The sequence below is a fragment of the Microtus pennsylvanicus genome, chromosome 21 (assembly GCF_037038515.1).
Source record: "Microtus pennsylvanicus isolate mMicPen1 chromosome 21, mMicPen1.hap1, whole genome shotgun sequence".
Lineage (NCBI taxonomy): Eukaryota > Metazoa > Chordata > Mammalia > Rodentia > Cricetidae > Microtus > Microtus pennsylvanicus.
The window spans coordinates 1,020,618-1,048,344 of NC_134599.1; the positions used below are offsets into that span (position 1 = coordinate 1,020,618).

The 27,727-nt window shown below is 47.5% G+C and overlaps 1 protein-coding gene across 4 annotated transcripts; it reads right to left on the reverse strand.

Moving 5' to 3' along the window:
- Positions 1-27,057, reverse strand: Znf777 (zinc finger protein 777). Of its 4 annotated transcripts, XM_075954937.1 has the most exons (7): positions 26,102-26,233; positions 25,748-25,802; positions 22,047-22,904; positions 20,811-20,937; positions 16,240-16,353; positions 4,407-4,658; positions 1-1,462 (listed from the first exon to the last, which is right to left on the reverse strand). In XM_075954937.1, the coding sequence occupies exons 3-7, from the start codon at positions 22,887-22,889 to the stop codon at positions 291-293; spliced, it is 2,508 nt and encodes an 835-aa protein (XP_075811052.1). In that variant the 5' UTR covers positions 22,890-22,904; positions 25,748-25,802; positions 26,102-26,233; the 3' UTR covers positions 1-290. The 4 variants fall into 4 exon arrangements, with proteins under 4 accessions (XP_075811052.1, XP_075811053.1, XP_075811051.1 ...); XM_075954938.1 differs by lacking the exons at positions 25,748-25,802; positions 26,102-26,233 and adding an exon at positions 26,802-27,057; XM_075954936.1 differs by lacking the exon at positions 25,748-25,802 and having other exon boundaries at positions 26,102-26,313.
- Positions 27,058-27,727: the final 670 nt, after the last annotated feature.

A 27,727-nucleotide genomic window follows, 5' to 3' on the forward strand; every position in this document is an offset into this window, starting at 1 on the left:
TTGTTTTCATCCATTTTATTGTCAAGGAAATTAACAGCCTGAAGGGGTTCCCCAGGCCCAAGAGCTCCCCCCCTGGGACCCTGGGGGAAGCAGGCAACAAGCGACCTGGTTTCACTACCCGTCCTGGGAAGAAGGGACAGGAGGGGAAGAGGGTTCACAGCAGAAGGGCTTGGGGCGCCCCGCTCCCGCCCACTGGGCTCAGCCTGGGGGCAACTGAGGCACCGGTCCCAGGGGCCGTAGACCCTTGCACCTAGCTGCTCATCTGGCCGGGGCAGGGGCGGGGCGCATGCTCACTCGCCCGTGTGGGTCCGCAGGTGGTACTTGAGGGACTGTTTGTAGCGGAAGCACTTGGCGCAGTGCGTGCAGGGGTAGGGCCGCTCGCCAGTGTGTGCTCGCTGGTGCTCCAGCAGGTGGTGTTTCTGCGTGAAGCGCTTGCCACACTCGGCGCAGTGGTAGGGCCGCTCACCCGTGTGGATGCGCCGGTGTTCCAGCAGGTGGTGCTTGCGGATGAAGCTCTTGCCGCATTCGGGGCATGCATGCGGCCGTTCGCGTGAGTGCACGCGGCAGTGGTTGGTGAGCTTAGATTTTTCGCTGAAGCTCTTCTCGCACTCCGGGCACTTGAAGGGCCTTTCGCCGGTGTGAGTCCGCTGGTGGCGCAGCAGGTGCGATGGGCGGCTGAAGCTCTTGCCGCACAGGCTGCAAATGAAGGAGACCTCGTGCTTGCCAGCATGCACACGCTGGTGGATCACCAGGCTGATGTGCAAGCGGAAGCTCTTCTTGCATTCCGGGCACGTGTAGGGCCTCTCTCCCGTATGTGTGATCTGGTGCTTGGTCAGACTTGACTTGTGGCTGAAGCTGCTGTCACACTCGGGACACTTGTAGGGCTTGGGGCCACCACCACTGCCTGAGCTGGGCGACTTGGGGCGCGGTTTGAGCGAGTGCTTGGGATTGAAGGCTGACCCGCGCTCCGGGGAGACGTAGCCGCTGCGCACCCTGTGGATGCGCTGGTGAAGTGTGAGTTGCTGCTTGTGGCGGAAGCTGATCTCACACTCGGCACACTCATAGGGCCCCTCCTTGATGTGGTTGCGCTGGTGGATGATAAGGTTAATCTTCAGCCGAAAGCTCTTGCCGCACTCCATGCAAGTGAAGGGCCGCTCGCCTCGTCGATTCCGCTGCTGCTGGCTGGAGGACCCACGGTTCTCCCCCAGGTGCCGCTCACCATGCCCATGTGAATGCCCATGAAGGCTGGGCGCCAGCCTCTTCACTGCTGGGTTGCCCAGCTGCAGGGGTGGGGGGCTCTCCTCGCCCTCGGGGGACATCTCCCCAGGAAGGGGGGTCTGGTACATACTGGCCTCGTACCTCCCGGATAGCTGCCCAAGGGATTGCAAGTGCTGCGGCAGCTCATCCTCCTCTTCTTCTTCCTCATCCTCCTCCTGCTCCTCAGTCTTTATCACGATCCCCTCTGCTCCAAGGTTAGAAAAAAAGAATTTAGCCATTATCTAGAACCCCGATCCTGGATAAGCACAAGGCTTAATCCTCATCCATACCAACAAACATTGTGCTACACACACACACACACCTTGATACATAAATATATTTATCCAAATTCCTCCTTTTGGGAAAATCTAGTCCCATGATTCCTACCTTCGGATGACCAGTTGTAAAACCCATAATTAAACAGGGCTCTTGGGGAGGAAGTAGGGGAGCTGGCTACTTGGTGCCCTGGTACTCCTAATACGAAGTAGCTGGAGGATCATGCCCCAGTGGGAAAGAAACCAGCCCTGAGAACCATCACACCGTGCCTGAGCTTGTGCACATGGACTCCAGTCTGTGGGACAGCAGTTCCACTTCTCCTTTCGGTGCACCTGGGGCCTAGCGTGGCAATGGTCTCAAAGGGCACTGCAGAATCAACATCCTTCTCCTTCAGACAGTTCTTCCTCCCCGAGCCCACCTGTTTTTCTCCTCGTCATGCCTTCATTGACCCACCTCCATTAATTCCTCCCTCCTTCTCAGTCTCTCTGCTTTGCTGTGTGATCCTGACCTGTGAGTGACATTCGACACAACTGAGCTCTTCTCTACTGGGACTCGGGCTCTGGTTTTCTGGCAACCCAAGAACTACAGATGCAGGTCTCAGAGACCCGCGTTGAGGCCTCCTTCAGGATCCAGAGTGCAGTGCCCTGCAGTGCGCCCGGTGGATTCCCTGGACCTCCAAGTCTGGCTTGTTCCCATAGGACCTGAATAAAGCCAAGTTCTACAGGGGTCCCTGAGAATCTACGCGACATCTGACTCATTCAAATTTCTCCAGGTGTTTTATAGTCAGGTATTTGGCATTTCCTAACCAGTGTTAATTGTTTCGCTTTTGAGACAGGGTCTCTCTAGGTAGCCCTGGCTGATCTTGAACTCAAGAGTTCACCCATCTCTGCCTCTTAAGGATTAAAGGTGCCTGCTACCTTGCTCAGATATCTTTTGTGAAAATAACATTTCTTCCCTTCCTTTCCTCCCTCCAAACCCTCCCATTTACTCCTCCTTGCTCTTTTCAAATTCATGGCTTCCTTTCTAGCTGTTATTACACACCACCACACCATAATACACACACACAAACAATTTCCCAATATAACCCACTCAGTCTGTATAATATTACTCAGCTGTTTTATTGTCTTTTAATTGTGTATCTGTGTATGGGTAAGGGATCCCACTGGAGCTGGAGTTGCAGGCAATTTTGAGCTGCCAACATGAGTGCTGGGAACTGTCTGTCCTCTTAACCACTGACCTATGTCTCCAGTACAGTTTTTATTTATTTATTTTTTAATATTTATTGTGTATACAATATTCTGTTGTGTATATCTGCAGGCCAGAAGAGGGCACCAGACTTCATTACAGATGGTTGTGAGCCACCATGTGGTTGCCGGGAATTGAACTCAGGACCTTTGTAAGAGCAGGCAATGCTCTTAACCACTGAGCCATCTCTCCAGCCCTCCAGTACAGTTTTTAAATTCTAACAAAATCTTTCTAGAGAATTTTACACCTGTCTTTTGTACCTGAGCACTGCATGACCCTTTGGGGGGTCAAAAGACCCTTTTACAGAGATCGTCTAAGATCACTGGAAGACATAGATATAGATTATTCATAACAGTAGCAAAATTACAGTTATGAAGTAGGGCCGAAAATAATTTTATGGTTGGGGCCACCACAACGTGAGGGACTGTGTTAAGGGTCACAGCGTTAGGAAGAGCGAGAACTACTGCCCTAAAGCTTGTCAACTGCAGTGCTGGACAGGCAGCACAGATGTGCTGAGAGGGCCTCCAGACCTGGCCTCGGGCGCTTATTTAAATCTAATAAATTAGATGCTAATCACTTGACCAAGCTTACAGTGAGATTTTTATTAATTGAAAAGATGTAGATTATAGCCAGGTGAGGTGGTACATGTTTGCACTCTCAGCATTGGGAAGGCTGAGGCAGGACGGATCAAGAATAAGGCCAATCTAAGCTACAACTGAAAGCCCCCAGTCTCAAAACAAACAAATAAACGAAACACAAAGAGCCAACCAGTGAAAACTGGAGCACCAAAAAAAAAACTGTCATGAAGGATATTCCAGGATCAGCACTGAATGCCCACTGGTACAATACTATACTCCCGGGGAGCAGAATGAAGACACTGGGATTATGTAGTTACAAGCACTGTGGCCAGAGCCAAGCAGAGAAGGACAGGAATCTCTCTCTTTTTAAGAGTTTAAAAGGAAAACCCCAGGGCAGGCAAGCTATAAATCTCAGCAGCTGCTCAGAGGAGGAGGATGGAGAAATGAAGGAAAAGCTGTTTGAGTTAGGCTGGCATGCAGGTCAGAGAGGCACTCCAGAGAAAGACTAAAGAGAAAGCACACTCAGTCTCCAGCCAGCATTGGGGAGCTGGGGTGGGGGAGGATGGGTGGGGAAAGAAAAGAGGAGAGTTAACCCTTTCTAGGTTAGGACTCAGAATGGTAGGCAGAGTCAGCAGACCCTTGTATAGGCTCACAAGGACTGCCCATGTTGTTTTTAAAACATGCTTTTCTTGCAGGGTGCGTTGGCACAAACTTTCATTCCCAGCACTAGAAGGCTAGCCTAGGCTCCTTAGTGAGACCTTGTCTCAAAAACAGACAACACTATGCAAATAAAACAAAGCAAAACAAAACTACCAAACTCCAAAGTCACAACAGCATGAGATAAATATAAATGAGAAGGAAGTTCGAGCTCTGCCACTGCCTGTGTGACCTTGGACATGCTCTGACCTCATCTGTCTCTGAGTTCTTGTTTGTGCCAATCTTGGGCAGACCAACTTCTTTCCTAGGCTGGGAGATTCTAACAAATCCTGAATTTATTAGGACCCTTTCACAGGGGACAGGCCCTCTGCAGCCCCACAACGCAGAACTCACCCGTGCAGTTTCTCTGCTGCACCAGCATCTGTTTGAGCTCGCTGAACTCGCTGGAGCCCTCGGTGGACTCCTCCAGCGTGTTCTCTTGTTCCTGCAAGTCCAGGTCTGGCTGCTCTCCACAGGGGTCACCCAGCTCTGAGTCCTGAAAGCCGTGTTCCTCCACTTGTCCCATCAGCGGCTCTGGTGTCTCCAGTTCTTCTGAGCCCTCATCGTTGGTCTGCACCTCGATCTTAATCACGATGCCATCATGTGCTGAGGGAAGGTGAGGACACACAGAGCAGTCATGCCACCTCCCCAGGTTTCTATAGTCCTAGCATTACATTCCAACAGGTCTTTTTAATAGAGACCCTAAAAAATACAATAGAGTTCATGGTGAGCAGAAAGAATTTTCTGGACACTTTGTAGTCTAGAATACTATTACAAATTGGAGTCGAGTTATAATAATAAAAACTTTATTCCCTATAAATTCTAAGTTGTTTAAAAAATTGTTTCACTTTTCACGTCAGGCAACCAAAACCCAGTTTCTCTCTTGCTATGCACCAAAGACCATAAAAGGGTGGGCTGTTTCCTCACTTCTCAATCTGACCGGGTTCTGGCAGACAGACTCCCAGGTCCTCCTCTTGGCCCACATCATTTACCAGCACAGGTATGACTGGGGGGGGCGGGGTGTCCTGGGTTCCGTCTGTTTTTAACCAGACAGAATACCACTAGATACATGGCTGTAATATTTGCGCTTTCTTGCACAGATCTATATTAATTTCAGATGGGCTTTATACATACAGCATCACTCTACACAAATGGGAACACAATACACATTTTTGCTTTTCAGTGCAGATTTTTTTTCTCCTATTAATTTGCTTTCTCCTCTCAATGCACCATTAGGACCATGTAGATGATGCCTGTTATTAGCTACAATTGACTCGATGCTTACATAGTTACATTCATATCAGCATATATACCTTAATTTTATTCTTGGGTCACTGTTAAGAGTTCAAATAAAACAGTCTCTTTCTCTCCTCTGTGATCAACTATCTTGTAGACATCCCTTCAAGCCAATTTTCCACAGTGCTAACCAGTCTTTTAAATGATCCATATATCCCATCCTGTGGCTCATATGTAATTTAGCAAGTTATTCTCTAATGGAAAAATATTTTTCTGTCCTCGTCTTTTGCTACAGTAAACAATACTACAACAAACTGGGAAACAAATTGGGAAAATTTATATTCCCAATTACAAAACAGTGGTTTCATTTCTATGATACCGAAGACTGCAATGGCAGCTCACCTTTCCACTACATCCCTGACAGCAACATTTGCATATGATCCTTTTCTTCAACAAATGCAAAAAGTGGCAACTTTGATTCTATTTCTTTTTTGTTGTTGTTTTTGGTTTTTGAAACAAGGTCTCACCATGTAGCCCTGGCTGGCCTGGAAATCACTGCGTAGACCAGGCCAGCCTGGAACTCAAAGACCTGCCTGCCTCGGCCTCCGAAACGCTATGGTTACAGGCACTAACACTGGAGTGCACCAACATGCTGGCTGATTACATTTCTTGGCTAGGGAGGTTTATATATGATTTCCTTTACCTACTGGTCCTTCAGAATGATTGTGTAGTAAGTACTACCTATTTTTAATTTTTTAAAGAGATAAGTTTATCTCCACCTCTTAAAGATGGAGGCAGGAGGATCAAGAATTTGGGTCATCCTTGGCCGCATGTACTCTCAAGTGCTGAGCTGTCTCTATAGCTCCTCTTTTTCACTTTTTAGAGAGGCTCATGCTAAATTCTCCACACAGTCTTTGAACTTACTCCAGTCCTTTCAGGTCTTAAATTTGTGGTTTTCCTGCCCCAGCCTCCCAAACTTCCAGTGCTGGTGGTCTGGGTATCTTAGGTATCTTCTAAAGGAGCGGGTCCCACCTTCCCAATGCTGCGACTTTCTAACAGTTCCTCATGTTGTGATGACCCCAACCATAAAATTATTTGTTGCTGCTTCATAACTAATTTTCTGCTGTTTGTAAAGGTTTGCCCTTGAGAACCACTGTTCCGTGGGCTCACATGCAATCCTATGTACTAGTATTGGAGGTGGTGAAAAGATGGGCAGATTGGGGGCATACTGCGGTGAGAGTCACGGTTCCTCTCCTCTCACCTACAGGATGCCATCTGCCATGCTAGGGTGGAGCCAGGACTTCTGAGAGTAACGAGGTGCTGGCGACAAGCGCTCGGCAGTCAAAACTGTAAGCTAAATACACGGGCTTTCTCTTCCAGCGTCAGGGTCTCACTTTTCAACTCAGGCTGGTCTGGAGCCCAGGAGGACCTGGAATTAGCTTGCAGCCAAGGATGACCTGAGCTCTTTTCCCAACCTCTACCTCTGGGGAACTGACCATATAGCGACACAATGTCTATAACAGAACTGTTTTCTGTATAAATGAGCACATTTAAGAACAGTTAACTCTGTCCCCACGTATGCCCGCTCTCTCCTCACTGTTTGTCTTCATTCTGGAGGCCCTCGAGTTGTGCCTTTCCCGGGCCTTCAGCCCGTCCCAAATCACTGTGCGCCCCCCAGACACACAACTTCCCTAACCCGCATAAACTCCTGAAAGTAGTTTACTTACTACTCCCTAAAACAACATTTCAAAACAGTCTCTTTGCACATCTTTGAATAAATATATATGTAAACTGGGTCATCACTATAATCCTGGCACCCGGGCGCTGAGGCAGGATTGTCACAAGCTTGAGGCCAATCTGGGATGCACTGAGATTGTCTTAAAAAAAAAAACAAAACTTAACAACAAAAATATAATTTCTAGAGTGAACAATGAGACAGAAATGAGTTTTTCCCCCATTCCTTAAGGTCATCAATGGAATCTAAAAACTCCAGCAGTTTTAAATTCATTATTTGTTTAAAAATACACACAGACAAGCTGGGATCTTTTTTTTTATAATTATACATATAATTTATTACACACACACACACACACACACACACACACACACACACACTGTTGTGTGCATGTTTGCATGCAGGCCAGAAGAGGGCACCAGATGTCATGATAGATGGCTGTGAGCCACTATGTGGTTGCTGGGAATTGAACTCATGACCTCTGGAAGAAGAGTCAACGATCTTAACTTCTGAGCAATCTCTCCAGCCCGACAGCTGGGATCTTAACTCCACTCTTCTCTACCTTGAGCCTGTTTCCAATCCCACTTGGCCCCATGAATGCTATCCTAATCAAATGCTCTTCCATGCTCAGGAGCCTTTTGCTGATCACCTCATAGGCCACAAGAATGTTTCTGAAAATTGAAATATAATCTTGTTTTCACTGTTAATAGTCACAAGGCTGTACATGTTCATTTCTTCCTGGTTGAAGTTATCCTTAGCGTCAATTATGCAGAATGATAAACAGTTATCTAATATGGAAAATAAAAAAGTTTGGAAACAAATCTAAAGATAAGGAGAATTTTTTCTCAATTAGTTCAATTACAAGAGAATAAACATATATTCTTACTGTATAATTAGACAGATTAGAATCAGGTCTACTCTGTTTTCCATGTTTTTACAGACACAGGTACCATGGAAGGTGCTCAGTTGGGAAATGTCATTTGATTCTTTGAACTTACTACAAAAACCATGGGGTTGAGGCATCATTAAAAATTGTTCTTTATGGCCAATGGCCGACAATTATGTTCTTTTGTTTTTTTGGTAAAGCAAAATATTGCAAAAAACCCAACTTGCAAAAGGCCTGCCACAGGTTCAAGAGCCCCTCTGCACATGTCTTCCGCCAGCTTGGATCATGTGGGTGGTGACGCAGAGGGCTCACCTCAGAGAAGCCCCATGTAAGATTAGTAAGACAGGCAGGGGTGCCCTCGTATTTCTTGTGGTCCACGGGTTTGGAACCTGGGATCTAATGCAAGCCAGACATGTCTACCACTGAGCTGTGCTCCCAGCCCCCATTTTACTTTTTGTTGTTGTTTTTTGGGGGGTACAGGGTTTCTCTGTGAAGCCCTGGATGTCCTGGAACTCACTGTGTAGACCAGGCTGGTCTCAAACTCACAGGGATCTGCCTCCCGAGAGCTAGGATTAAAGAAAGGTATGCACCACCACCGCCTGGCATTTTACTTTTTAAATTTGAGACACACACCTTAAATGTGAATAATGAAATCATATTAGTTCTGTATTAGAAAAAAGTCTGGGTGTATACACTTGCTGTCTGGTTGTTCACACAAACATGAAATGCTCCACATCCACATCAACTATAAGCTTCTGCTGTTAAATCTTTTGCTATGTAGCCCAGGCTGGCCAAGTAGAACTTGCAGTTCTTTTGCCACTGTATCATGATGCTGGGATTACAGGTCTGTGCTGCCATGACAAGTTACTTTGTGACAGTTATGTGTCTATGCTGTTGAGTTGGCACATGTACCACACTTGCACAGGAGGTCAGAGGACAGCTTTTAGGTCTGGGTTCTTGCTGTGGAATAATCCTTTTATACACTGTGAACATGTATTGCTATTATTAGTAGTAAAGAGCTGACAAGCCAACAGCTAGGCAAGAAGAGGCCAAGAAATTTATCTAATCTGTGATGCTATGTCCGGGCTAGCCTCACTACTGTGGGGACCCTCCTGCCTCTGTAGCCCAACTGTTGGGAGGACAAACATGTATTACTGTACCTGGCTGGACTGATTTATTTTTTTAATATTTATTTATTTATTATGTATACAATATTCTGTCTGTGTGTATGTATACCTGCAGGCCAGAAGAGAGCACCAGACTCCATTACAGATGGTTGTGAGCCACCATGTGGTCGCTGGGAATTGAACTCAGGACCTTTGGAAGAACAGGCAATGCTCTTAACCTCTGAGCCATCTCTCCAGCCCGGCTGGACTGATTTTTAATCTCTATAATTGCTTTTCATAAAGACTGTTAAGAAACAGAAAAACTACAAACTGATTTTGAATATATAAGGGTTACCTGTTAATGGAAATTATGCAGTGTTATATTTGGAGAAACTTAAACAATTGGTTATGTTTCACATTTCCTTTGTTTTGTTTTGTTCTCTAGTTTTCAAAGTTGTTCAAATACCTTCAGGGTTAGCCCAGCCCTCTCCTGCCTCCTCTGCCTCCCAGGTGCTGGGATTCCAGACATGCACTACCACACCCTGCTTCTCTTCTTACTTCTGACCGCCACTCACTAAGCTGCCCAGCCGGGCCATGAACTATGGATCCAACTCTCTCATCTTCCTCATAGGCTGGCATTATCGGTTTTTACCAGTTTTTATGAAGCCCACAGGCCTAAGTCTAGTGTTCATAATATTTACTGAATAAAATGTCCCAATATTTCTGTAGTTGATGATGTGAAACTCAGACATCATAAAGAAAATGACCGATTAATCTCAATAAAGAAAAACTTAAAATGGTTATACCAACACAAATATAAATACTATATACAAAAGTACTTCCCACCTTAGGGAAATATTTTCATACATATGATAGATAGGAGCTAATATCTTTGATTTTATTTATTTATTTATTTTTTTTTTTTTGAGAGACCTGAAACTCACAGAGATCTGCCTACCTCAGCTTCCCACTGCTGGGAGAGGTGTTTGTCTAGCTTCCACCTGCCAAAGCTTAGTTCATAAAGAGTCACCACCAAGCATTCCTTTGATGTTTAAAATATCTTTAGAATGGCACTTGGGAGGTGGTAGGATCAGGAGTTCAAGGCCAGCCTGGGGCTATGAGACCCTGATACCACTAACAGAAAGCTTTTAGAAATCAATGAAAAGAAATAATCTCATTGAATGGGAGGTGGTGGCAGGGAGGAGGCAGAAATCTTTAATAAATAAATAAATTAAAAAAAAAAGAAATAATCTCAAAGAAGAAAAGGAGGAGTAAAAGAGTTAACAGAGTCAGACACAAAGGAAAGGCTGTATGCACGTCAGTCTTCTGAGAGCTGAAGAGTCATCAGAATATGGTTTATACCAGGTTCTCAACCTGTGGGTTTTGCTGAACTATCCTTCCACAGGGGTTACTGGTGTAGGAGGTCCTTTCATTGGTAAATAAAGAAACTGCCTTGGCCTTTTGATAGGGCAGAGCTTAGGTAGGCATGGAGAAGACAGAACTGAATGCTGAGAAGAAGGACAGACAGACAGAAGCCTAAGACGGACACTGGTTAGAATCTCTGGTGAGCCACAGTCACGTCCTGATACACACTAATGGAGATGGGTTAAACTCATATGTAAGAGTTAGCCAATAAGAAGTTAGAGCTAATGGCCAGGCAGTGTTTAAATGAATATAGTTTCTGTGTGATTATTTCGGGCATAAGCTAGTTGGGCAGCCAGGACAAACAAAGGGACCCCCCCTCTCGTGCAACAGGCCACATATCACATATCCTGTGTATCAGATATTTACACTGTGATTCATAACAGTAATAAAATTACAGCTATGAAATATTTTATTTCATTGGGGTTCACCACATGAGGAACTGTATTAAAGAGTCACAGCATTAGGAAGGTTGAAAACCACTGGTTTATACCCATAACTCCTGCAAGTCATACAAAGCTAAATTCTGATTACTGACCAGAGTGTATGGCATTACTTTCATATTTAGATGAAAGCAGAGAGACTGGGGTAGTAGTTGAAGGGTATCTGCCAATATCTGTTAAATGTTTAAATGGGCACAGCCTTTGACCTAGAAAACCCATTTTTAAAAGTTTCAGGACACTGCAGAGAGATACTAATAAGGAAGGGTCTTTACTGGGTCTACTAAATGCCTATCAACAGCAAAGTCTACAAATTAAATAAACTACTTTGCCTGGCTCAGATGCTTAGCAAAAACAGCTGGCAAGTGATGTGCTTCTCTAATATCTGTTTTACTCTACTTGTTTTATAGTAGAGTACATTTATAATATAAAACATATGTATACGCATGTATTAGAACACTAGAAAGAATAAAAAGGTGACTTAGGATTTTACTCTTGTCATCCCACCCCACCCCGACTTTTCTCTGAGAAGCGCTGGTATAAACAGTATTCTGATGCCCTTCGTCAGCTCTCAGAAGACTGACATGCTACAGTACCGTCGCACGCTGCCAGCTGTTCTACAGACAGGGTCTCAGGTAGCTCAGGCTGGCCTCACACGCACTAGGTAGCCAGGGATTCCAAGGATCCATGCTTTTTACCTCCTGGCTCCTAAAAACACACCTGAATGAACACTTCTTGAGCCTGTTGGACAGGACTGTCCCCTCCAACCCTCTCACTAGCTACCAGATTTCTCATGGTTTCAGTAAGCCTGATGTGGAGTCACAGCCAGCGTTGCTTGTGTCTGCAGCTGGCTTTCTCCCTAGAGGTAATCATCTTTTCTTTTGCTTTGCTCACTCAGCTCCAAATTCTCCTCAATCCCCTCAGCTATGTAACTCCACACTCAAAGCATTCACACATATGTAGTATTTATTTAGTTTCCTCTACTTGTAAAAATTCTAGAACCTTCTGGTGTGGCCAGGATCTTTCACAGAGTCCCACTTTGTCTTAATTTTCTTTCCCATTTCTTCCTTCCTTTTCTCCCCCCTTTTATTTGTTGGAGGTTGAGGGAGTGGCAGTGAGTTTGATAGCCTGGTATACACAGAGAGCACCAGAACAGCAAAGACTGCACAGAGAGACCTTGTTTCAAATAAAACAAACAACAACAACTTGGGTTCAATTCCAAGTCATGGTGGTTCAAACTGTCAATAACTCCAGTTTCAGAGGACCCAATGCCCTTTTCTATCCTCCATGGACACCAGGCATGCATGTGGTATACACATATATACATTCGAGTAAAATACTCATACACATAAAATAAATAGAAAACACCCTAGAGAGATGGCTCAGTGGTTAAAGTGTTTGTTACATAAGTAACCACTTTGGATCAGCAGAAACTATGCAAATGCTGGCTGGGCATAGTGGTCCTGTAATCCCAGCATAAGGAAGGCAGAGACAAGGATACCGGAACTAGCCATATCAGTGAGCTCTGGGTTCAATATGAGACTCTACTTCAATACATAAGGTGAAGAGCAATTGAAGAAGACTCTTGACATCATACACAGACACAGGAACCTACATACATATATGTATGCACACTGCACATACATACATAGAAAAATTAAGATAAGACAAGACCTGGGGACTGGGCAGTGGTGGTGCACGCCTTTAATCCCAGCATCCAGGAGGCAGAGGCAGGTGGAACTCTGAGTTAAAGGCCAGCCTGGTCTACAGAGTGAGTTCCAGGACAGCCAAAAGCTACACAGAGAAACCCTGTCATGAAAACTTAACTGTCGCCGGGCAGTGGTGGCACACGCCTTTAATCCCAGCTCTCGGGAGACAGAGGCAGGCTGATCTCTGTGAGTTCGAGGCCAACCTGGCTTACAAGAGCTAGTTCCAGGACAGGCTCCAAACCAAAAAAAAAGAAAAAAAAAAAAAAAAAGAAGAAGAAGAAAAAAAAAAGAAAATTTAAGTGTCTCTAATTCAGACCCCTGCTTCTGAACTCCACTCTGTTCAGCAGCTTTCTCCCTGGGGTTTCCACCCACATGTTCAAAAGTGAATTTTTGTTGTTTCTCTTCTTCACGTCTCTCATCTTCCCCGTGAGCTGGGTCAGGGCTAGAAACCATCCTCTGCATCCTCCACTCCCCTACTCACATCCACCAGTCACTAAGCTTCTCGTGGCCAACAGTCAAGACAAATCTTACAATAGCCACTGCTCCCCGGGCTGTGCCAAGGGCTCTACGCACTGCCATCTCCCAGCTTCCATATCTTCCCTTCAGTCAGTTCTCCTAGAGCAAGGAACCTAGCTGTTATTAGGTCTCTACTAAAATTTCCTTGTTCCAAGATTTGTTTTCTTAACTGAATGTTTTCACTGTATTTGTGTGCTACGTGCGCATTGATGAGTACAAGCGCACCAAGGCATGCGTGTGAAGGCCAGAGGACTTGTTGGTTCTCTCCTTTATCATGGGCATCCTGGGGTTTGAACTCAGATGCGCAGGCTTGGCAGCAAACACTTTTACCCACTGAGTCATCTTGCCAGTCCGTATGATGCCTTTCTGACCCCCCAAGCTCCGCAAAACCTTCTGTATTTTGTCTTTGCAATCTGGCTGCTTCTTGTGACAGCTGCATTACAGGAGGTGATTGTGGTTTTTCTGTTTTATTTTAAAGACTTACTCTACTTATGTGTACATCTGTGTGCACCGAGGTCATGTGCACACACCATGTTCATAAGCATGCTTGAGGACGGCAGTGAATCCCCTAGAGCTGGAATGGTAGGCAGCTGTGCACCATCTGATGTGGGTGCAGGGAACTGAACGTGGGTTCTCTCCAAGAGCTGTCCGTGCTAATGGTTGAGCCATCTTTCCAGTGCGGTGACTATTTACATATAGTGTAGAAGTGGTTGCTAGAACTGGTCCTCCCTACTGGGGTGTATAAGCCTTAGTGAGAGCAAGGACCTCTTGGGTACCCAGCTATGGACAAAGTACCTGATATAAAAACAAATCTGATGAACTAAATAATAAACAAACAAGTGAATCTTATGGTATAAAAATTCTTCATGTGATGTCAGAGGTGACAGAAAGCATATGATACACATAGTATTTTTTTTAAAGATCAAATCTAGGGACTTGTACATACTAAACAGGCATTCTTTTTTTTAATTATTTATTTTATGTGCACTGCATGTATGTCTGTGTGAGGATATCAAATTTTGGAGTTATAGACAGTTGTGAGCTTCCACGTGGGTGCTGGGAATTGAACTCAGGTCCTCTGCAAGAGCAGTCAGTGCTCTTAACCACTGAGCCATCCCTCCAGCCCTATACATAGTATTTTTAAACTGTATTTTAGATTCTGTTCAATGTTACAGACTCTCTCAAAGGACATTATTAAGTCAAATGTATTAATGTTTTAAAAATGTTTAAAACGGCCGGGCGGAGGTGGCGCACGCCTTTAATCCCAGCACTCGGGAGGCAGAGGCAGGCGGATCTCTGTGAGTTCGAGACCAGCCTGGTCTACAAGAGCTAGTTCGAAAAAAAAAACCAACAACAACAAAAATGTTTAAAATGTATGAGAATACTTATTTCTGCCATGCCTTCTGACTTGTTTTGCTCTTGCAGGGCTGTGAGATATTTGTAAATGCAAATATCTGAATTTTCTTTGGACTTCTTAGGGGTCAAAAGCACTGAATGAATATACTGAAGCGGCTCATAAAACTGTCTGTCTTGACATGTGGAACTAAGAAAATTCTGTTTCTAGATGCCCGTTTGGTAGCATAGGAACCAGAACCTTTGGACCTGGTTCAGGGTTGCCTCTGCCGCCTCTTGCTAGTGAGGAGACACTGGACAGATGATCCCAGATATGTGTAAAGCACCTACAGTTTCTCAGGCTGCAACTGTCTGTAGCTAAGTATGTGGCGCAATGATCCTGTGTCACCTGCTCCTACTGATGTCAGCTCCAAGGGCTGGGAAGGAGAAGAGCAACAAGTAACACGGTACAGCTGTCTCCATGAGGCCACTGCCTCTGCGGAAGTTCAGGCCTGGACAAGTGTGCCAGACTGAACCCAGCTCAGGCAAGTTGGCCTGGTCATCTGCTGTTCACGTCGGACCCTACTCAATGGGAGGCCACCTGTGATACAGATGACAAAAGTAGACGAAGAGCTGGATGCTACCAGTGCAGCCCTGGACCTCAAACCAGGGAGCAACAGTCCTATTTTCAGGGTTTTGACCACAGTAAGCCTCCCTGCCTCTGAGTTCTTCCACACAGAATCTCTCTATTCCACCCAATTCTTATTTTCAGATGTGGTCACTCAAACCTTTAAAGTACAGATTTTCCTCCAACCAACATGTAGCCCTAGACGAACCCCTGACTTCATCTACTTTCAAATTCATCTATTTTTATCTGTGATATTGAGTTGGGGTAAGCCTCACCCCTTCATCTGATGTTTAGCATCGAGTGCATGGGCCAGGCATCCATGGCCTGACCCCTCTGAGGCTGGGAGCCCAAACAAACCTATTTTGCCTTGGGTTGTTTCTTGTAGTCTTCAAATCAATGACATTCACTCATAAAAAAGTCCGTCTGCTGGTCACTGAGTTCCCCAGCAGGATAATCTCCTGATTTCCTTTCTGAAAGCAATAGAATCCCCAATGCTGTTCTAGTCTTCTTTTTCTTTTAGCTCTGGCTGTATTGTAACTCACTCTGTAGACCAGGCTGGTCTCGAACTCATAGATCCACCTGCCTCTGCCTTCTTAGTGGAGGAATTAGAGGTGTGGCTGATGTTCTATTATTCTTGATGGTTACATTCCCCCCTGAAGGAAAATGGGATGCTTCTACTCAAAATCTCTGGGGCAAGTGATACAAGCCCAAAGGAAAGTCCCCAGGCAGAGCCTACAAAACTGATGCACCAACATATCGCTCACAGTGAGTGTGTGCAGGCTACTACCTAGTAAAGTCCATTCCTGCCCTCTACTCTGAAGGCATAGCCTTCTATGGGAAATCTAGGAGGAACAAGCCTAATACAAGAATGTCTTCTCTGTGATTCTTCCCGCAAAAAGGAATGGGTCATGTCAAAAAGAAACCCAACCAAACAAACAACAACAAAAAACTCCAAGACAACGAACTCTATGCACTCCTACTTATCAGCTACCTGGGCTCCTGGTGGTCATGGGAGATCCAGGAAGACCATCTATCTGCAGGCCTCCTTCCTGAACAGCTTGCTATCATATCATGCTTTTCAGATCCTCTCTTACTGTGGCACCCCAAACTGTAGCCACCTGACTACTGGAAGGCCCAGGATGTAGGGCCCTGGGACATCCATTCATTTGTCACTCACCAGCACTGGGGTCTGTGGGTGTCTCACCCTCCTCAGAGTCCTCTTGCTCCTGCATGGCTGGCCTTTCTCCACGCTCCATCTGTGACATGAGGTCTGGTTTGGATATTGCATAGTCTGGGCAGAAGGAAGGAAAGAAAATATTCCATGGTAAGAGGTGGCACTGTATTCTGTAAAGGTATCATTTGAGGGGATGTGACCTAGAACAGCCCTTCTTCCAGGGACTAGCAATGCTGGAAAATAAATGGGCAAGTATCCAGCCTCTTGCTCCAGGCCCACTGTGCACGCGTGTTTCATGCTGTTCACAGGTACTGAAGCTTGCTCAGGAGCTTCATGACAAAATTCAGATTGTATGAAGCAAGAACTAACTCTGATAAAGTATAAAATTCATAAAACAAAATACTGATAGAGTTTCTTATATAGAAAAGGGTTGCCAATCATGATGGCTCATGTCTGTAATGCCAGCACTTGGGAGGCGGAGACAGAACTGCTGTGAGTCCAATGCTGGCTTGGGCCACAGAGGGAGAGCCTGTACCCAAGAAAAAAATTTAAAAACAAAATAAGAAGCCAGATGTGTAGCATGCACACTTAAATCTCAGCACTGGGAGACAGAGGTAAGCAGAGCTCTGTGAATTCAAGGTGAGCCTGGGCTATACTGTGAGTTTCAGGTTGGCCAAGGCTACATAGTGAAACCCAGTTTACAAAAGAAAAAGTTAGGGCAGGCATGTAGCTCAGTGGTAAAACATGTGCTTTACATATATGAGACCCTAGGTTCAATTCTCAATACTTCTCAAAAAGTTTAAGATTATTTTAAAATAAAAAGATGAAGAAATGTGGCAGAAATATTAGAAACATACACACTCATCACATATAGCAAATGATTAATTCATAATTATACAGAAGCAACCTTTATAATCAGTGAAAAAGGAGCAAAAGTATGAATAGGTAATTCACAGGAGACAAATGACTTGCAATCACATAGAAAAAATGTACAACTTCACTAACTACCAAATAAATACACTCGAATAAAAATAGTATCAGTTTTTCATTATCGAAAGGACAAATATTTGCCTATATTAAGTACTTGGAACGGAGAGGAATCAGGAGTTCAAGGTCAGCACATCTGAGGCCAGTCTGGGTTACAAAATCTTGTCTCACAAAACAAAACAAAACACGACAGAGATTTAAAACAACAGAATAAACAAGGGCGTGAAGAAATCCATTCTCAAGTGAAGCTGCAGACAAGACACCATTCAGCCATCTAGGAGGCACCATGGTGGTACACCTCTCACCCCAAGCCCACTCCACATCTGTACTGTCGATCACTGGGTCGATGCACAGATTTACAGGGCTGTTTATCACAACAGCAGCGAGACACAGAAGCAGCATGGCTCAGCAGCCATACAGTCAAAAGCCAGAGTTCAGAAGGCTAGAGAAAAGGCTCAGGGGTTAAGAACACTTGTTGCTCTTGCAGACAATCGGGTTAGGTTTCTAGAACCCACGTGGTGGCTCACAATCACCTTTAACTCGAGTTCTAGGGGAGTTCTATGCCTTCTTCTGATCTCCATGGGTACCAGGCATGCATGTGGTACACATGCTAACATGAAGGCAAAACAATCAAGACATATTTTTTTTAAAAAGCCACAGTTCACCTGGGTACTGTACCTTCTTTCCAAGGGTTGTGGCCTACAGGTGCTGATAAAGAAAGCTGTCCCCTGGTCCAATGTAAGGTACTGTAAGGGAATGGTTGCCTTCGTGCAAACTCCACACTACATGTGTAAGATGAGAAAGGACACAATCTAAAGGGGACACTTCCTTTGTGGGGTGGCGATAGCGAGTGCATAGTGGTTGTTCTTTGTTACTGCAAATTGGTAACTTTTCATAATTATGCCGGCATTTAAAAAAAACATAAATTTTTAAGAAGAGTAATGTTAACCTATGGAAAAATATGTCTAAAATTACCTTTTCTAGCATAAATCAGTTTGCTTAAGTCTACAGGCATTTTTGCCTACACGTCTGTTTGTCCACCATGTATACTGTGCTACAGAGACAAGAGGGCATCAGATCCTTTGGAACTGAAGTTACACATGGTTGTGAGCTACCTGTGGGTGCTGAGAATCAAATTCAGGTCTTCGGGAAGAGCATCAGGTGCTCGTAATATAAGCGCTCTCTCCAGTCCCATATTTATTTAGTTTTATTTTATGTGTATAAATGTTTGCTTACATGTCTGTATGTGTACCATGTGTGCCTCATACCCACAGAGGCCACAGATAGTTGCCATGTGGGTGCTGGGAACCAAACTGAAATCCTTTGCAAGAGCAGCAAGTGCTCTTAACTGCTGAGACACCTCTAGCACCTGAATCAAAGTCTTTGTCCAGCAGTGTACTCAGCATGCAAACATTTCTCTCGTGTTTGTGCTTCTGGGTGGGGTACGCAGGCGAACTCACCTGTTTGCATGGATGGGAGCCAGAATTTCACATCAGGTGTCCTTCTCTTTACTTTCCCTCATTGTTTGTTTTTCGAGACAGGGTTTCTCTGTAGCTTTGAAGCCTGTCCTGGAACTTGCTCTGTAGACCAGGCTGGCTTCGAACTCTCGGAGATCCTCCTGCCTCTGCCTCAGGAGTGCTTGGATTAAAGGTGTGTGCCACCACCACCCATCTCCTTCCTCATTTTCGAGAGGGGGTCTCTCCCTGACCCGGAAGCTGTTTTGACTAGACTGGCTAGTAAAGCTCCAGGCGCCTCCAGCACTGGAGATACAGATATACATCACTGTGTCTCACTTTTATGTTGAGTGGTGGCAATCTTAACTCAGGTTTCCTGTGCTGGTACAGCAAGCTCTTTATCTACTGAGACCCTCAGATTTTTATTTTATCTTTATAAAAAAATTTACACACGAGAGAAAAGGATACATACGAAAGAAAGTCCATCTTTCAATTTTCTTGTCCCTTCACGTTTTTAATGAAAACAAGAACCAACAGACCTTGGTATAAGACAGACTTCTATGAGACTGTGACTTCCTAATGTGGACCAGGACCCTGGGGCCATATGGCCTCAGTAAGTGAGAGTGTTCAGCTGTATGGGTAAGAAAACTAGGTCTCTGGTCTTGTCCTCAGTCCCTCACTACATGTTATTCTTGGGAAGCATTTCACACCCTGATGACACACAGTAGGCCCTCAGTACATCTGTCTCTTCTACAGACTTTCCTTTCAATAATAATTTCCTAGATAAATGAATTTTGTGAGCAGGATATAGGGAAATGTTCTGATGGAGAAGCCCACCATCGTCTAGCCAGCTTTTCCCCTGCAGCCCCAAGTGCTTCTCCAGAGTGTGGTGTCTCTATGTATAGATTGTTCCAGCTGTGCCATACTGATATACAAGAGTATGTGAGAGGCTTGGTTTTGTTGTTCTTGTTGTTTTATTAAACAATTTTTAAAAAATATATGATTTTGATTAATTTTAATAATAAAATTAACTTTAATTCAAAAATATTTTTAAAAACATTTATTTATTATGTATACAACATTCTGTCTGTGTATGCCTGCAGGCCAGAAGAGGGCACCAGACCCCATTACAAATGGTTGTGAGCCACCATGTGGTTTCTGGGAATTGAACTCAGAACCTTTGGATGAATAGCCAATGCTCTTAACCTCTGAGCCATCTCTCCAGCCCCCTAATGTTACTCTTTTTAAAAGAAGAAATTATCTTATTTTTAATTACATGTACATGTATGTTTGTGTACATGTGATTCCAGGTGCCTATAAAGTTCAGAAGAGAGTGTCAGACCTTTGGAGCTGGCCTTACACATAGTTGTAGGCTACCTGATGTGTGTGCTGGGAACTTTTAACCACTGAGCAACTCTAACCCATCTGTGGCACTCTTTAAAATTCTGTTTGCAGGCGAGGAGATGGTTCAGGTGGTAAAGTGCCTGCTCATTATGAATGAGAACAAGGCTCGATTCCCAGCACCCATGTAAAAGCCAGGTGTGGTGGTGACTATCTGTAACCCTAGTGCTGGTGGGGTCAGGGGTTGGGGGAAACAGAGAGGTCCCAGAAGCACACTGGCCAGCCAGCCTAGTCAGGTGAACTAGCTCAGTGACAGGCCTCATCTCAAAAAACTAAGAACAACATTTGACATTGACTGCTGCCCTCCACGTGCAGACATGCACACAACATAATATATACATACACAAAAACTAAGTAAAATTCTCTCTGAAGCAAGGTGTGGTAGTGCATGTCTATAATCTCAACATTCAGGAAGTTGAGGCAGCAGGATTATAAATTCAAGGGCAGTCTGGGATAAATGGTTGTTTCAGGCTAGCCTCTCTCAACAGAAAGATCCTATTAAACTTATCATATACACGCAGTGCATTCCTATAATCCTGGTACTAGGGAGGCAGAATCTGGAGGATCTCAGCGAGTTTGAGGCCAGCCTGATCTACGCAGCAAGTTCTAGGTCAGCCAGGGCAGCTCTATAACAAAACAAAACAGCTCATACATACAAACCTAAACCCAAACATGTTCCCCCACCAATGAACCAAATAAAACCAAAACCAAACCAAATGTTTGCCTTCTTACCCATAGACACCAGAGACTCATAGTTGCCCCTCATTACATTCTTGTAGAGCTCCTTCTGCCACTCAGAGAGGTTTCCCCATTCCTGCTCTGAGAAATGGACGGCGACATCATCAAATGTGACAGGGACCTGAAACCAAACAACTGGGTCAGAAAAGACCAAAGGGATCTAATGCCACAGACTGTTAAACCCCAGCTCCTCTTCTTAAGGACGGGAGAGGAAAGACTTCCTCCCCTGCCCTTGCTTAGGGGCTTTACGGACTGGAGGATTCATCTTGCCCGGGGCTTTTCCCTGACTTTAAAACACGGAGCACCAGTAACAACAGGGAACCTGCAGGAAATTCAGACTCTTAGGCCTTGCCCTGGACCTTCAGGGACCAGTGTGCCTTTAGTGAGGTCCTAGAGTTCTAATGCACACCAGCCCTCAGGAGGTACTGGCTTACAGTCTGTTTGGAACAAAAAGAAAACTGGTCTACACTCATGTTCCTTTAGAGCCGTCTGGAAAATAAGATGAAAGCCTGGTTCTTAGCTCCTCAAGAATACTTCCTGAATGAGCTTTTTTGGCATTAAAGATTTAGAAGTAAACTGACAAAAAAAAATATGTCAGAGAGCACAAAACCTCTAACAGTGAAACTACATTCTTCTGCTGTGCCGTCTGAGGGGAAAGCATTAAACATTGCTCATTGGTACCATTGTCCCTTGGTACCTGCAAGGGATTGTTCCAGAACCTCAGGATACCAAAGTCTGCAGATGCTGAAGTCCTTATATATAATGGCACAGTAATTTCATAAAACCTATAAAAAGCTCCAGCACTTTAAATCATCCCTGGATGGCATGCAATGCTGCCCCAGTGTGAATGCTGGGTACAGTTGCTACAATTTATCACTCAGGGACAGCTAGAGGAACTTGTTCATGTTCAGTGCAGACATATTAACCTGGAGTGGGATGAAGTCAGCGTGCAGAACCAGAGTGTGCGGAGGGCAGACTGGAAGGGCAGGCTCTACACAGTCTTCCAAGCCTTCCTTCTGCATCTTATCTCAGGCTGCTTTGTAAGTGAACTTTCATACCACTCTGTGCTTTTAACAACAGCAGAAGAGGCAATACTGGACAGCAGGGAGCCTTACTTCTTAATTTTCCTTTCCCAACCATCACCTTCCCTTTCTTTCAACTGAACTAAACCCCTAAGCCAGGTTCCCCGGCAGACGTTTTCCTTGGGAAGACCCCAGTGAATGGCTCTACCTTGGGAACTTCTCCATTGCTGCCTGGGGGTAGCCGCAGGATCCAGAAATTTCTGTTTTTCAGCAGATTCTCCATGTTCTCCAGGCGCCGCTGCAGCAGCCCGTACTCCTGCAGTAAAGTCCCCAGTACGACCCACTTGCTCTCCAGATGGTTTGCAAACTCCACAGCCGTTCTCTCACAGTCTGCTATCTTCTTCTCATTTGTCCCTGTCCTGCCCTCCAGGGTCAGCAGCCGCATGGCCTGGGCCTCCAGTTTCCTCTCCACTGCTTGGACGGCAGCCCACACAGCCAGGCGAGTAATCTCTGTGGTGGGCAGCGGCTGCTCCTTCTGGGCTGCAGAGGAGGTAGGAAAAGGAGTGTCCTTTTGCGAAGTGGGACTCTGGAGCAGGGCATCCATGTCAGTCTCCGGAACCGTGGGTGACAGAGTCAGTGAGTCTTTCTCAGGAACCTCAGGAGAGTGGGGTGGAGCTTCCTGATGTTGGATGGAGTGGGAAAGGAGAGGGGTCCCCTGACCAGCAGCTGAAGGAGAGTACTGGGTTTCTTCTTGGGAAGCCAGGGATACCTGGTGGTGTGTGTCTTGCTCAGAGGTGGCAGGATACAGGAGTGAAGGTCCCTTCTGGAGAACATGTGACATCTGGCCAGAAGTCTCTTGCTTAGGAGTACTGTCAGTCTGGGGCAGGGGACCTTGCCGGGGGGCGGTGGGAGACAAGGAAGGAATTTCTTTGGGGGGAAGAATGCAAGAAGGGAACACAGTTTCTCTGGGGAGTCCAGCAGGGGCCTGATGCACAGACTCTTCGTGTGGAACGCCGGAAAATGACAGAGGTGATGAGTGTTCGTCCTCCATGTCCAGCTGCTGGACCTGTGTTCAAGGAGAGAAGGACAGACAGCATTAAAGGTCACAGTCTCCAGCTGGCAAAACAAATCCAAGAAACAGGCATTCATGCTAAAATGCCCTCAGTTTCTGCAACAATAAGACATTCCAAGGAAGCAAATGTCTTCCGACAGTGGCACTGATGTAGACGTCGATGGTAAAGCTATTAGGGACACCACATAAAGGACGGCCATGCCACCTTCTGTTTCCCACAGAGCCACACTTCCCCCGACACGTTCAGATATGATGAACGGTGTGCAGGCGGAAAGGGGACGAGGAGAAATCAGAGCACTCGGCTGCTGGTCCCATCAATACCTATCGCTGCCCTTTCCACTATGGCCTGCTTGTTTGTCTGCAGAGGCTGGGGCTTGGGGCAAGGCGACTGGCTTCTGCTCCAAGTAAAGGACAGTGAGATATGGTGAGTAACACAGGCAATTCAGCCTCCTCAGGAGTCCAGGTTTCCTAGGTAGATGGCCCACTGGGACAGGTGTACATTGCTGGGCTTGGCTCCCTCAGTGTGGCTCTTGAGGTAGGGAATGAGGGAGAAGGCAGGCCTGCCATGAGGGAAGCCGTGCAGATATTACACTAGTTTTAAGTGTGACAAGGGTGTTAGGGACCAGAGGCAGAATAAAGATGTGGTTCCTTTTGGCACTCTGATCCCCATCTTGCCACATCCACGTTAAAATCTTGAACCACGAGGGAGCTGGAGCCATGATCTTCCGTGAGTGCCTCGTCCATTTATCTAGTCATTCAATACCTTTACCGGATCTACACGGAGTTTTTCTGTAGCCATTTTTGTTCTTTTCTTCATACTATTCCTTCAAGGACTCCCTGTTCAGCCTCTGTGTTCTCTACAAGAGTGTTCTGTAAGGAAATTAACCCGCGCTCGATAAATGGCTGTGGAGTGAGTACACTGATAAGCTGAAAAGACTAGGTAAGTAACGAGGCTCCTTTTGCCATATATGGACGACTTGTCTAAACGCCATGCCTCCCGTAGCTGTCTTTCTTACGTCTCCTCATTGATTCACGTGACTTCATCATAGTAGCAATATACTTTTAAGCCAAGGACCGAAGGTTTTGAGACCTTGTTCAGCACAGATCTTTGAGAAAGTACGACCCATAACTGTTATATGGGAGCTTATTAGGAGGGTAAATACTTAGGATTTATTATGTGCCATAAACTGTGTAAGCGTTTCAAAGGATTACCTCACCTGAGCCCCACAAAACTTGATGAACTAGATGCTACTGGAGTTATCCACCTTTAGCCTACGAAAACACAGAAAATAGGAGAGGTCACATGTGCCTTGCCTCAGGTCACACGGACTCTAGGCCTCAATTATAGACAGGTAGCTGATAGGCGTGAGCCAAGTCAGAGGCTTGATGATTTAACACTTATGGGAGGCTTACCACAGGCACATGGGGATGGAAGGCCCTATCCCTTAAAGACATTGCTGATTATGGTGGTGTCGAGATCCCCTAGGAAACCTAATGCAAGCGATGAGTTGTCAACATACACACAGATGCATACTTCTGCAAACACTGAGAGTGGTCAAGGACATCTTAACTCTCAGCCCTTCATTGTTGAGTTGGTAGCAAGACTAGACAGATCCCTTAGATGGAAGCCTCACACAGGTAAAGAAACCAACAGAGCCAACACAAGAGGTACATTAAGTCTGTCTACCTGAGGGCTATTTGCCTACAATTAGTAGGAAGAAGGAAAAAATATCTGGAGGGCAGGTTAGGTGCCTGCCTAACGCAAGGTTTTAACTCAAACAAGAAAAAAAGGCTCATTATAGTAAATAAAGCCAACAGGGCAAGACATCTCTATTAGCCAGTTGAATCTGAGCTCAAAGGAAAATAGTATATTTTGTTTCCTCTATTTAGGGACCTGGAGTACTGGAAAGGGGTGAAGAATCACAAGGCCAGTCCCTTTCCCCTTCTTCTACTTAAGTCCTGATACAATGTCATCAGTTCCAGTAAACCTGTGGCTTGATCTTACCCTTAAATAAAGATACCTAAAACAAACAAGCTCAAATCCTCAAACTCCTAGAAGAGAGAGGAAGGTTAGAACTCCTCTGTGCCACAGTTCATAGATTCTACCTGTCTCTCTTTCTCCCTCCTTGTATGGTTAAGAGAATGGGGGCTCCAGGATCCATGCCAACATACTAGAAAAGCGCATAACGAAACACATCAGACTTCTTACAAAAGATGTGGCATTTTTCTTACATGACCCAGGATGGTTCCGCCAGAATTACATGCCATGAAAGGGTTCTGGAGACCTAAGCCCAGAGGTAGGCAGGTTTTTTTAAAAAAAATCTTCGTTTTATTTCCCATGAGTTTTGTTATTGTTATTTTAAGAACTGCGAGGCTTTTAGAAAGCCATCTATCCCAGCTCTTCCTAAACACATGGGAAACAGGCTCAAAGGCACGGACCCCCTGCAGCAAACCTGCCTAGCAGAGATAGGGTGCCTCAGAGAGCACGTTGGGTGGGAGGGTGTTTAATTATTGAATGACCCTCTGAAGTGGTACGTCAACCTCTTAGGTGCTCACTCGCCAGACCCCATCCATCCATACCCCAAGTTTGACTCGGGGCCCTCCTGATGCAGACGCTGTGGGTCACAGGGCCCCCCCACATCAGAGACGCTGGGCTGGGCGCTGCCCGGCCTTCCCCTCCTCCCCCGACGGGCCGCAGCCAGTGCTCAGCCAGCCCAGGCCGCCCACCCCGGTGAAGCCACCGCCAGCGCCGCCCCCTCCCCGTCCAGGCCCGCAGCACGCAGGGCAGGCCTCAACGGGGCTGCGGGCACCCAGCCAGGGCCGACTCGCTACGTGACCTTGGGGCAGGCAGGGCAGGTCGCCGCCGGGTGTCCGTGCCTCAGTGTCTCCGCTCTGCGAAATGGGAGAGCCGCGTCAGCGCCGCGCCCAGGCCGGGAGCCGCTCCGCGGGGCCGAGCTCTGCGGAAAACGTGCCGCCGGCCACCCCGACGGACGCAGCGCCGGCTCCGCAGCCAGGGAGCGAGCGCGCCGCCCGCGCCCCACCTCGGGCCGCGTGTCCGGGCGCCGTGCGGCCGCGCAGCCTCGCACGGACGGCCGCCGCTCCCGCCCGCCCCGGCCGGCCTCCCCCCCAGGGGGCGCGCGAGCCCGCCAGGGCGCCCCCTCCCCGCTAACGTCGCCGCGCCCGGCCCTTACCGAGACCCCAGGCCGGGCCGCCGAGCCCGGAGCACGCAGGCAGTCCCCCGGGCCCCGAGGCCGCGCGTCCGTGCGCGCGCGAGCTGCCCTCCCCGGAGCCGGGGCCGCCTCGGCCATGGCCCTGCGCCGCCCGGCCCGCGCCGCGCAGTCCCCGCCGCCGCCGCCGCCGCCGCCGCGCGCAGTCCCACGCAGGCCCGGAGTCGTGGGCGGGCTGGCAGCGCGACGCGGCCTGGCCTCGCCCGCCGGGGCTGCGCGGCCGTCGGGCCCCGGCCTGCTCGGGGCTGCGCGCGGCGGGCGGGCGCGGGCGGCGGCGGCGGCGTCGGAGCGCGGCTGTGCGGGCTGCTCCCCGGCGGCAAGCTGGGCCCCGGCGCTCCGCGGCCGCCCCTGGCGCGCTCGCCCGCCCCGAGCGGCCGACGCTGCGACCCCGGCTGCGGCCCGGGCCCCGGCTGCGAGCTGCGCGGCCGTCCCGGCGCCTCTTCAGCAGGGTAGCTGCACCGCAGCTGCCATGTTGCTACAAACTGCATCCTGGGAGGCATGTCCCTCTCAGGCGTTTCAAGAGGAGCGCTCGGAGGCTCGTCGGAGGCGGCCGGAACCCAGACAGCTCCATCTACAGCCGGTAGGAGCGAACAGTGAGGCGCGGGCCGCCGCGGCGCCGGACACGCCCTGAGCCCGTCGCGGCTCCCGGGCCCTCGCGGCTCACCTGGCGTCCTGGCGGCCCGGCGCCCTCGGGCCAGGCCGCGGCGGGCGGCGGCGGCGGCGGAGCGGAATCCGAGGCGCGCGGCCCGCGCGGCGCGTTGGCTCTGGAGGCGGGCCGATGGGCTCCGACAGCCTTCCGCCGGCGGCCGCCTGCGCGTCTCAAACCCAGAACCCGGTCGTTGGCTTTCAAAACCTGCGCTCACAAAGGGATCGGAGAGAGCCGTCACACCAGAGAAAGCCGGAGTTCATGTGACCAGCGCGGTGCAGCCCGGGTTCCAGGGACGCGGGCTGTGGATCTAAGGGGAGCGAGGGGTGGGGGTGGGAGTGCTTTGTGAAAAGCCTCAGTGTTGTTTTCGGCCAGAAAGGACAGAATTCCTGGAATCCTTGAGGGCACCGGCTGGAAGGGGCTAGACGGGCTGCTTGGGAGGAAACTGAGGCCGAGCAGGGAGCGGCTTGCTGACCCTAAGTTGCTGTTTGGCCCCCGTGTACACAGTGCTCTTTCCAACGTGACAGATGACCCTCTTTCCTGGACAGGTTCACGGAAACGCGTGTTTGTTGAATGCCGAGGAGCTGGCAAGATCTGGGAACGGAGTGAAAAAAGAAAGCGAGCAAAAAAGTGAGCAGGTGCCCTGGTTAAGTTAGGGATGCACCCCAACTGGAACCGAGAGGAAAAGGCAGAATAATTTTTTTCACTTCATGGAACCCTGGGGATGTCGGGGTTGGAACGGGTCTTAGAAGGCAACCGGGCAATATGCAGCTCTCACTAAAAAAATGGAGACGAGGCCCGGGCCGTCTAATTTACCTCCCTCCAGTCTGTCTATTGCCTGTCAGGTGTGCATCCGCAGTGTACCCTACTGGGTTCGGTATTCTTGAAAGTTTACACAAATGCTCTTTATTCAGCCCACATCCTGTTGCAGCTTTTTGTTTTCA